This window comes from Brienomyrus brachyistius, chromosome 21 (assembly GCF_023856365.1).
Source record: "Brienomyrus brachyistius isolate T26 chromosome 21, BBRACH_0.4, whole genome shotgun sequence".
Taxonomy (NCBI): Eukaryota; Metazoa; Chordata; class Actinopteri; order Osteoglossiformes; family Mormyridae; genus Brienomyrus; species Brienomyrus brachyistius.
Window position 1 is genome coordinate 9497818 of NC_064553.1, and position 12209 is coordinate 9510026.

Here is a 12209-nt window from a genome sequence, read left to right on the forward strand (position 1 = left end):
CGCAGCTACATCAGAACAGGTCCTAACGGAGAACAAGCCATCAAACTGGTATTTGCTGCATCCATCAGAAAGTAAAATCCAGGAGAGAGCCCAGATTCCCTCTGTCTAGAGCAGAGTGTAGCTGGAATGATTCAGGTCGATCACTAGCCGAAAGCCACTCCTGGTATTTAAACCGGCGACGTTTTGCTCGTAAGTAAAATACTTCCTTATAAGCTTGGCAAATGGGAAAAAGTGTGCAACTTGAGCTTGTGGAACAGGATTTTATTTTTCAGTTTTTATAAGTAGACGAGGTCATCGCCTGCTGTCCCTTAAAGGAGCAGCGGTGATCGTCTGCATAGAGCAGGCCGACGGGAACAATGATGCGCATCTATCTCAGCTAGGCAGTAATTTTGGAACAGAAGTAGTCTCACCCCAAAAAAAATTTAAATCATCACCCGCACAAGAATGCTACAGACAAATGATTCTTTTCTGTATCCTTAGGAAGAATGAGAGCTCCCCCTAGGGGCTAGGTGGTGGTACTTACCAAGGTTGGGTTGCGATAGGGCCATGGAGCGTTGCTGGGCCACTCCAGGGTTGGGGTTTGCAGGGGCCTGGCCATGGAGGCTCATCTGGTGCATGGCAGCCGTCATGGTCTTACGGGGGTCCTGCCATGTGGTGATTTTATCTACATGGCTGTGTGGGAGAGAGAAGAGGGGGCAGGGGCAGAGCAGGGGTCAATCTTCCGATCTTCGAGCTAGATTCATTTCTCAATGGATACTTTCACTGCCAGCTGTTTTTGCACCACTCCCCCCTCCTGCCCAACCCGATGTGAATATGGATGGATGTTTTGGATGGACAGCAAATTTTCAATACGGATCTGAATGAGGACACACAAAGCAGCGCGTTTGAGAAGCTCTGAGACAACAGAGTGCTCAATTATTGTTTATCGAGTGCTTCAAATGGTAACGAATACGATATGAAAACAAATAACCAATCAGCCTCCTCTTCTGTCACTGGCTCCTTACACAGGGCTGTCATCTCTGGTAGCCTGTACCACACCAACCGCCTAACTATTAGACAATACTGGCCTGTGATCAATCAAGCAGCAGGGACTGAGCAAGTAAAGGCCCCACATTTTTATTAAACCAGGCGAATGAGCTTGGGGCCTTGTAGAAGGTGGGGGGGGGGGGGGGGGGGGGCACTGCAATGGTGTGTGCCATCTACCTTATAAACAGGGATCGGCCAGAAGCCAAGGTTTATATGCCTGTGACAGGCATGCGGGTGTGAAATACAAGCGTCTGCACAACGCTGGGAAAGATGGGTTCGGGACTGAGAGAATTAGAGATGGTGTGTTATTTAAGTCCCAATGAAATTCCTGCATGCGTGGGCGGCTGGGGTGGGGGGTGGGGGGGGCAGGGGAGGGGGAGGGCGGACTGACACCCAGTGGGCCTCGTCATGAGGGGGATTGTGGGAGTTTAGGGTTAGCCACACAAAAGGCAACCTGTTGTGATTCTGTCGTCTTTCATCCATTTGCCCTGTTATACCCACAGTTGTCTCCTCCCCAAAGCGTGGGTGTGGGTGTGTGCGCGGGGGGGGGGAGGGGGGGGTGTGTGTGTGTGTGATTACTGGTTAGATTAATTAACTGAAAAAGGATTCAGCTGAAATAACCAACGGTCTTATTTCTTTTTTGTCAGGTCCTATCAGATCCTCCCTCCTCCCCCAGTACACACCCAGGGCTAACCCGTCACTGAGCTGAGCGTGAAATTCCAGCTAGCCTGCATTTCTCTCAACACGGTCAAATAAAAAAAAAAGAAAAAAAAAAAGAATCATAAATTAATAATTAAATAAAAAAGCGCCTACCATCGTTAAAGCGGCGCTTGGGGTCTAAAACTCCCCCCATACGCACCATGCTGAGAGAGACCCGGAAAAGAAAGCACAATGAGGACGGTTCTGCGTTCTGGGATTCATTAGGAAGAGGCCAAAATCACAGGCTTCCTGCTTTAAACAACAGCTAAACTGTACTTTCTGTGCAAAAAGGTTATTAAATACTATATGCTGCTATTAACTTAAGTGTTTAATAGAATCAGAGCCAAAAAAAAAAAAAGCCAGCTGGAGAAATCGCGGCAGCTCCACTTACAGATTCGGTACGGCCAAGCGATATGGGAGGGAAGCCTCTCGCTGGTCCTGACTGCCAGATTCCTTTTCAGTGACTCTCACATGTGCACTGACACACTCATACACACGCACGCACAGACACAGCCCTGTAATCATATCTTCATTTCTATGGGAAAAACGCTAATGCTAACCATGACGACCTTAACCCCTACCCAGCCCTAACCTTAGCCATAAGCAACCCAATAAAATGCAAGAGTTTCGGCATTTTTAGTTTTTTGATTGCAGAGGTCCCCATAAGGCAAAAAAAGTTTATTCATCATGTTCTGGGGACATTTGGTCCCCACAAGGTAAGGCATACCTGGACCAGACACACACACACACACACACAGTAAAAGCAGGTTGGTTTTCTTTCCATGTTCAGCGAGAAATGTGCCGCATTTGAGGAGATGGCGGATTCTGTAGTCATAAGGTATATTAATAATACTCAAAAACAAAACATTTTAAATAATCTTAATAAAACTCATTTCCCCATCCATCCATGCATCCATCCATGCATCCAATCAACATTTGAGTACAGAGTCATATGGGGCCTGTCTTAGGGCACAATACCTAAAAATATCAACAAGCAAATATACTAATATGCTAATAAAACGAACATTTAATTGATCTTATTATTGATCTTCCTCTTTATTTTTCCTTAATTAAACTATTGAGGACATTGAAAAGCAGATAACGCCAGTCAATGAAGGCCGTCACCCATGACGCCCATGTGAATTACTTCCTGCTTGCGCCATAAGTGTTGCCGACGAACGCGACGTCTTTACATGTTCCCCAGGTGGCACGCGAGTGGGTGGGGTGCCTCACGTGACTCAGCAGGGCCCGGCAGACCAGGGAGCTGTGGCTGTCCGACACGCCCGCCCCAGGGTGCCACCAACCGGATCATCCCACTCGCCGCAAGGCCTCCGTCACACGGTCATTTTTGGCTCTTTTATGCAACCAGGATGCGTAAGGGCCTCCATGTCTTTGAGCAATAACCCAACTGTTGCAATTCTCCAGTTTGTGTTTCTATATGAACAACAAAAAGGGTGGTGGCTACCAACTTTATAACCCCCACCCCCACCCCCCCCACTCCCCAGGGTCCAAGACCAGCAAATAGCCCACCAGCTTCGACGACCACGTACCCTGAGGTGGTGTAAAAAAAAACTCACATGGTTGAGTGAGGCACAACTACCTTGTTACTTAATTTGCAGGGAGGATTATATGATCCTTCAGAATGATCTTGGGGGGGGGGGTGTTAGAGGCTCGTGCCGTGCCGAGGTCACCGCCGTGTCTGTGGGCTGAGGACGGCCTCGGTCTCAGGGAGGGTAGGTGTCCAGCAGCTGTAGAGAGAGTGTCAGACGGGGTCCCCGGCCAGGGACCTGACACAGGTTCCAGGCAGCTGGGATTCCCATGAGTGGAGACTGAATGCAGGGACCCTTCAGATGACAGAGAACCAAACACAGATGGCTCACTTTCCGCCAATAGGGACCCGCTATATGTCCCTACAAACCCTGAGCCTTACCTTGGTGTGTGTGTGTGTGTGTGTCTGTGTGTGTGTGTGTGTGTGGGGGGGGCGTAGTTATTAGGAACTAAAGAGCGATCAGAACGGAAAGCCGGGAGGAACAAAAAAACTCTTTACGTCAAAGAGGGCAAGTTATTTTGTTTTCCTGACAAAACACCTTTTGACTCTGTGAGCTTGCCGTACGAGGACAGGTATTGTGTTTCGATGGAATAAGCAAAGGAAGAAGAAAAAAAAACAAGTGGACACGTGAGCCAGCGGGCAGGTCCTCATCGCGTGGCGGTGTTTATGTGGGACGAGCACAGCAGCACCGTCTGGCCGACTGGGACTGGAACAACACTGGGACTGTCAGGCAGCCAGACGCGCAAAGGCTCCTCTGCAGAGGGCTTCCTGTTGGAGCCGTGCAGTGGAAAAACAGCACTTAAGCCTTTGTCAGGGTTCCAACCCCCCACCCCCCCAACCACCGCCCCCTACACGCACACACAAACATTCACTGAGCTCAGCACGCTTCCTCGTTCGCTTGGCCTGTTCCATCGAAGCACTGACTACAGAGTATCCTCCCCCCCTCCACGACCCCCACCAGCCACCACCCCCCCCCTTCTTCCGTTTAGGCGGCCATGTGTGGATCCAGTTTGAAAACAGATCAGGCTTTGCATGTGAAGGCTTGCTGGGGAGCAGAACTGGGCAAACAGATGTTTACGGGTCTGTCGAGCCGCGTCCGGGGGAAGCGTTCAAATCCCAGTTAACCCTGGATCCCACGATGGGCCCGGAGATCACTCTGCACTCTGGAAGACAAGGCTTCACGCAAGCCCTGCAGCACTAACCGGGTGTGGGGGGGGGTCGCACGCAGAGAACGGATTATGGGATTCGTGCGGTCAGCAGAAGATACGGGGGCCGTGTGAAAGCGGTGGGAGAGGGCAGGGCCTGAGCAGCTGCTAGGCCGCAGCCAGTCCCATGTGGCCACACTTTTCCAGTGATTCCCAGTGCCCTGACACCAGTCAGTCGGGGTTGACCAGCTGTCCCAAGGAAGACAGGTTGTCATTTTAAATACGCTCCACACCAGCCTAACAAGGAAGCACCGTCGCTCGCGTAACCCACGTAGGTTTCGATCCGCTGGTCCGTAATACACACCAGCAGGCTTATACAAGATGAAACTGAATACCTCGGATCTCCAAAGTCATTTCTACTAAAGCCTGAGAACACGCTAATCAGGCCCACTTCACTCATTCCAAGCAGCATCATTTACAGGAAACAAAGAACCAGAGGGCCAAGTACGTCGAACCTAATACCTTAAGATGATCTGCCACCAGGTTTCCAATAAGAAAACGGCAGATATTTTTCCATATATGAGAAGCATCTTTGTCAGAAGATTAAATATTGCTGACTGTTTTTCATGCGACGGCATTTTTCTGTTGTCTTTACAAGCAGACGAGTGAATGCAAAGAACGTAAGATTGACAGCTAAAAATAAAGTGCTGTCGAAGACCCAGGTTGAGAAGAAACGCGCAGCTGTCATAGTGCTTAAATGTCCGTGCCTGTTGCTGTTACTACGGCAGGCTACATCCTGTCCCAAAACAGGCAACATCCAAGCACAGCCGGTTACCTAGCGACGAAAGCTCTCGGCTTGTGTCCAGTGGATTGACAGCTTTTACGAGGGATAACTGCTCTTGAATCAGCACAGGATTACACTGACAATAAAATTCTTCAGAAAAAACTCCCCACCAGGATACACGAGTAAAAGCAAAACAGGGACAACAACCTTTGTTTCCTTGGTCCCCACGAAAGCCATTAGATATAAATATAATTTTCTTATTCATGCTGTCATATACACACTCATGCTGGGATATGTACATGGAGTAAACCCAAAAATCAAATGCAATTGCTACACTCGCTTGTATTTTTGCATCTTGCATTTAACTTCCCCTTCGCCTATTTTTATTTCAGGTCCATAAAACAAAAATCCAGACCAATATTTTGTTTGAACCAGTAGTTGAAACTAAAGAGTCACAGTCAAAGAGTACTTAACTGGTTGGTTGAAACAAAATCTTGGTCTGGATTTTTACTTTCTGGACCTGAAATGTCCACCTCTGCCGATAATGTCCAAAATAACACAGCTTTGCCTATTAATACAGTTGGGTATTCAACCGAAGCAATTCACATTAAATCCTTCAGCTCAAGGGTATAACAGCAGAGCATGACAGGCACTTGAACCCTTGAGAGTAGGGTTACACGTCCTTAGTCAGCATGCTACCATTGAAGGAGCCCTTGTTCACACTCACGCACATGCACACACACACACATTTAAGAATACCTTTCTTAATACCTCAAATTGGACAAAAACCAGCATGGGGGGGGGGGGGCTGTTCCATAGTGTGTGTACCAACTGTGAGGGGACTGACATCCTGACCTCATCAGGTAGGGTAGTTCATTCCCAGCTTAAGAGTGACATACCCTTAAGGTGCCCAGAGAACCAAACTAATGTGGCCAAAAGATCACATGACTCAGCTAAAAGGTTGCATGACGCAACTGATTTGTTTCCCTATTCAATTACATTGTATTAACATGTAGTCAGAAGTGTTTTGATATTTCGATAGATGCTCTATTACCGATAGCCCGAGCAGATATCGGTACTGTCCAAATGAAGGGTCCGAGGGACGGAACAGAACTGAGATTCCCACTTGGCAGATTTTTGATACACGTTTCAGAATGGCAGCTGGAAATTTTGGAATCAGAATCATGCAACGCAATTAAAGAATGTAGGGGGAGGGCCCCCCTGGAAAACCAAATGGGGGGTGGGGGTAGTGGGGGGCTGGAGCGCAGGAAACAGAATGTGTTGCTAATAATAGCCAGTTCCATCCGACATCCTGGCAGGTCCTGGGGGAGCATGAAGACGGAGAGGAAGCTGAGAAGGCCTCGGTGCCAGGAGGCTGTCAGAGCAATGCTGTGGCCCACTCCCCCCCCCCCCCCATGTAAAACCAATCTGGAATTGTCATGATGGCCACTGTTTTTGGTAGACAGTTTAAGGTGGAATTCTGTACAAGTAGAAGCCATTTAGCTGAAGACATGACTATGGACTAGACCATACATAAATAATAAATAAAGACACAACTTGCGCAACAAAACCAAGATGGCGGCTACATAAGTTTCAGTGTAAGCTTTGGATGCTTATTTTATGGGTGGGACATGGTATTAGACGGGCCCTTCTTCAGCTGTTGCAAAGCACTATGGGAGACTCCTGTTACCGGTTGAAACAGCTGTGGGAAGAGACGGCCAGACCCTGAGCAGCTGCTGGCTAACTATAGTTGTGACACTGATCTCTTGGCCTCACTCAGTCACTGGGGAGCCTTGGGAGCCGCTCCAGGTATGAGCTATACAGGACATTGGCCCACAGCAGCAAAATCTCTATGCGCTCGAGCCGTTCCGCACCCAAAACCACGCAGCTAGCTAAAGACAAGCTAAAAAGTCTCAGTCCGACGTACTTAAATTTACTGCTGAATAAATATTTCAGGGCGAAGAAGCAGAGCGAGCATTCCTGGGTCGGCCAAGAGTCCCCCTTGTCAAATTTCAAAACCCAAAATCATACCACCCACTTGTCAGGGATCCAGCGGAGAGAGAGAGAGAGAGAAAGAGAGCACTCCCAGCCTTCTGATTAGCTGTTGTTTTTTTCCGAATTCTTCTTTGTTAAAAAAAAAAAGGACTTTAAAGCCAGCAGTCACTCGAGCTCCCATGGATCATCTTCAGAGAGCCCTCCACTCGACATCCAGTCCATCCTCAGAGACACGTTAACGGCATTAGCGTCACTACAGTCACGTACCGGACTCTTGAGACTCCCCCGGACATCCGCAGAGAGATGTTCTGTGCCCCGGCCCTGCACTGGTGGTCGTGCCGCCCGCTACATTTATCTGCTAGGCCTTCCAGGGCCGGCCGATCCTCAGGAACAAACAGCCCTTTCAGATATGTTTGATGATATAATGTGCCAAGGCTGGCAGCGAGCCCAGTATGTTAAATAACTCCGAGACTCTATGACCCCAGAGCGGAGTCAGACAAAGAGAAAATTGTGAGATTGACTCAAGTAATACGCATGAATCCTTCAGTGCCGAGCCGAACATTCTAAACGACCCCCCCCCAACCCCAACTATTCCTCTTTATGTTCAGCAAAAGCACTCATGAATACCATTCATCCTGAACATTGGCACATTTATGAACCACTGTACCCTACAATGACATCTCAAGTGCATATTTCACATTGCGAGGGTCTCTCCCCCAACCCCCGCCTTACCTTAAGTATCAAATTGCATGCAATTCCCCACAATGGCGGGTGGAGAAGACATGGCCTGCCTCCACCCAGCTCTGTGGCCACACTTAGTGAACAGCTATGATATTTTCTTGGGTGAGCCAAAGAAGCAAAAGGGTTTTATAACGAAGATCAACTAATAAGTCAAGGCTGCGATCACTCTGATAGGGGAGACCTTTCCTGCCTGCAAAACAGAAGAAGACAAAAAAGGCCAGGAAGGAATGGGAAGCCCTTACTTTACTTCTGGGGAGATATGATGAGGAATGTACAGAGGAATGACCGATAGAAAAAGTTCGAAGGAGCCAAAGGCTCAGCAACCAGATCAGTGCATCCATTAACTAGCTCACGCATGCAATAACAACGCAAGTAGCCGCCTCTGTTGCCAGTCACTCACGTGACCTGCCTGGATGGAGATCAGCCTGGTCGAAACAGAACAGTACCTCCATGGGTGCCCAGACAAAGGGTGTTACAGCGCTGCCCAAATTTTCTCCACTGCCATGGCAACATACTGTTGGGTTCCACTGCGTTTTTGCCTCAAGAATACTTCACCTTCCAGCACAAAACTAAGTTAATGTTTAATGCTGGTGGAGTCACGACCACAAAAATAATTTCAAACCACCATAAGATGTTTTTCAGTACACAGCTAATCCTCCTCAGGACCTTAGTCAAGCCTAACGGGTTGAACTGGCCTAACACTGGACATTTGAGGGGTCAGCCCCTCGTTTATGAATCCCAGTTTTGGTCTTCTTCATCCAGAGATGAGACCAAACCAACCGAACTGAGTTTACCTGTGGCCTGCTAAACCTTCCTGAAAGATCTCTCGTGCCTCCATAGGGGCTGAGAATATCTAACACGATGGAGGTGTGGTTATGCATCGAAGCCCTTCCAGTGGATCGCTTTCCTGAAAGGAACTTCCATACAGTCCCTGTTTGCACAGGGCCACGAGGAATCGCTCACCCCAGCCACTAAAAACACCATCTGGCATAGGGCCTGACAGCCAGACCTCACAGCCTCTTTCCTTCAAGATAAAGACACCATGTCTGCTGCCTGTTCTATGACCCCCTCCAGGACCGAGGCCCTCCACTACCCCTCCTTCTCCCCTGCAGGAGCACAACAGTCTGGCAGGGAACAGGCTGGCGACCCAGAGTCGTTTCTCCTGGGACCCCTTCTGGGAAGTCTAGCGGGCCATAATTCCATGGTCCAACAGCAAGTTTACTTCACAGGGGGGCCCCCCCCACACCTCTCAACAAACCCGAGGGTAATGGGACACGTGTGTTTATCGATGACACGTGTGGAGCGTGCAGATATTGCACAGCTACGGGTTCGCCAGGTTCCTCGGTTGCTTTGTGGTGCAGGTTTCCATCTTGACGCATTATTACAGGTGGTTCATCCGCTCCAGCAGGGCTGGGCAACATTTCCATATTGCACCGAACAGTCATCGAATGAGGCGTCTATTGTTCAATGATATAAATAATAATGTTGTAATCATCAAGAGACAGATATCTTCTGTTGAGAGAAATCCACCCAAAGCACAAATGACGAAAACCATAATACTTATGATGGGGCAGCCATCAACATTGCAATTCCAGCTAAGTACCCAATCTGTGCTAACCAGGCTCGCCGGAATCCATAGAGAAAAATATACAGCCAATACCAAGCAAGCGATTTTAGTGCGTGGAACCTATCAAGGGCAGTAACTACTGAGGGGACTTCCTCTACCCAGTCTTCGGTTTAATCATGGTCTGGAATCAGGGGCTCATGGTGCTGTCACAGCTATGCAGTTTTACCGGATCTGGCTACAACCATCACAGAGAGATCTCTACCTTGAGGTCAGGAGTACATTCGCCATGATAAGGAACTGTAGTCACATGCAGGAGCGACAAAGGAACAATGAGCCCCGGCGTGTTATCGGAAGACAGCTGAATGCAAGGAAGACATGGACTGATACAAAGTTTGTGTTGGACCGTGGTCTACCTTTGGGGGAGGGGGGGGGGGGGAGCAATAGCACTGTGTTATGTCACATGGCTAAGCAGCTGGGCTGTGAGACTACAGCTCTACAGCTCAGGCCAGGACCTAGAAAAAAGTGGGCAGTGCATACAGAGTGATTTCAAAGCCCTTAATCCTTTTAATAATAATTGATGCCGTTTGGGGTGCAGCAGTGCTAACTCTATCGCTAACCGTGCCGACAATGACCTCAGTTGGATGACATCATCCACACCAGCAGTGGCATCACGATAGGCTTCGCCCCTGCACTCCTTCAAGCAGAGCCAGCCAGACCTGCTCATCTCCCTCAGTCAATAACGTGACGGGAGCCCACGTGGCACCAAGGGAGGCCCGACAACCCCGGCACGTGACGTGCCACGGTCACTGCTGGTCCCCCGGGTCCCAGACGAGCAGAGCCTCACGTTGTGTTTTGGGCTGGTGAATGAAATTCCAAAAGGTATAGAGAAACGGCAGGGATGACAAATCCGGCCAGCCGACCAGGAACAATACACCCACACAGCTCGGGCTCGCATTCTGGCTGGGAAGAATAGAGCAGCCGAGCGGGAGAGAAGGCACGTGGGAGCGAGGCCTGTGCCGATGTCCCGCCGCGGGTCGAGTGGCAGAACACGCCCTGGCTGCTCCAGGTCCTTACGCATAATGTCCCCATGTGGCGCAGACTCGCACGGAGGGGCTGAAGTGTCACTATGGAAACAGACTTCCATCTCCAGATGCTCCAGTGGTCTTCCGTTCAACATGCACACACATGCACTCACACACACGAGCAAGACGTCACACTGCCTGTAACAGCCGCCAGTAAGAGAGATACCAGAACTTTTTGCTGCTGAACTATGCAAATAGTCCCAATTTTTCTGGAAATCAAACACACCGCTGCAGCGGCTGTGGTCCGTGCGGAACTGCAGTCACGGGACTGTCGTGCGACTTGTTTTCAGGATAATTACGTTCATTTTGACTATGAAACAGCTGTCAAGGACACTTGCCGTACAAACAATACTTAGTCTCTGGAGGACTGTTTTTCCCCCTTTTCTCCCTCCTGAGGCTGAGCAGAGAACAGTCTGCTTCGTTTTTAGTTGTTTATTGTCACTTTGTGAGATGGAGGCGAAAAGTTGATGGATGAAGAGCTGGAAACAGGTAAACAGTGAGGACCAGGAGCTCGTGTTTTGTGTCCAGCTGGCCTTCCATAAAACATGCGGTTAGTTTAAGGCCCCAGTGCAGAGATATTTGTTTAGAGCAAATCGGTTTGGGCTCAGTTATCATTCTCTTCCAGAGAATCCACGGTGGAGCTAAATTCGGCCCCGCATGGCCACAGTCTTTGAAATGGCAGGCACCCGGGGCCTGGCGGTCGGTCACACAAACAGCCGCACTGCGTTGCTAAGCCGCAGACCGTCAGCCGAATTGGGGGGGGGGGAGGGGGGGGCTAATCGTCATGGACGCCGGCTGCCGGCCCCCATCCTGTTTATCCTCCTTCCCTTTTAAGCTTTCGGCTTCTTTCACGCGGCCCGTTTGAAGTCTGACTCATGTTTATTGTTTCGGCGTTCCAAAGCCCGTGAGCCAGCACAGAGCCTCACATCAGCCATTATTCCAGCGAAACAAAAGGAAATGACCAGGTCCATATCCTGAGACGCTTTCAGCTACTTACTGGAATGGCGGGGGGGGGGGCGGAGATGGAAAATAGCACTTTGCTGCAGAAAACAAGCGCCCACATGGCCATGTATTACTCCCTGGAAACGGTTTGTAATTTGTCGCCGAAAAGCAAAGTGCGGGAAGAAAGAGGTGCCGAAACGCAGATAAGAGAGAGAGAGAGAAGGAAGGAGCCCTGCTTATCCAGAGTTTACATGTGACCGCATGGATGATCGAGAGCCAGTTCATTCAGCTGAGTAGTAGGTCATAAATAGATGTCAGAGCATCGATCCTGCCTTCTCAAGCAGCCTAAAGTGATAATTGGGCACAGGTATGAAGGCAGGAGCACATGAGAGTCCCACGGGAGCTGGGCGGTTATGGAGGTTTGGGATACAGGAACCAAACATTGCTGCCAATTTTATGGGATCCTGTCAGCTTTCAAATAGAATAACTATTTAATAACTTATTAAATATCCCAATATCACCCAAATCCTGCTTTATTTATTCTTTCAAGTTCTGTAGTTGCTGACAGTGTGTATTAATACTGCTTATTTTCTAAAGTGAAGTGATTGTCATTGATAACACACTACAGCATGCAGTACACAATAACGAAATGTATCCTTTGCATTTAACCCATATGTGA

General features: G+C 49.1%; 1 protein-coding gene across 1 annotated transcript in view; it reads right to left on the reverse strand.

Annotated features, from left to right (window-relative positions):
* Window positions 1-12209, reverse strand: part of wwtr1 (WW domain containing transcription regulator 1) — a 30591-nt gene that overhangs the window by 11279 nt on the left and 7103 nt on the right. The window contains exon 2 of the mRNA XM_048988494.1: window positions 524-672. Coding sequence (XP_048844451.1) covers window positions 524-672 — 149 coding nt within the window. The remainder of the gene's footprint in view (window positions 1-523; window positions 673-12209) is intronic.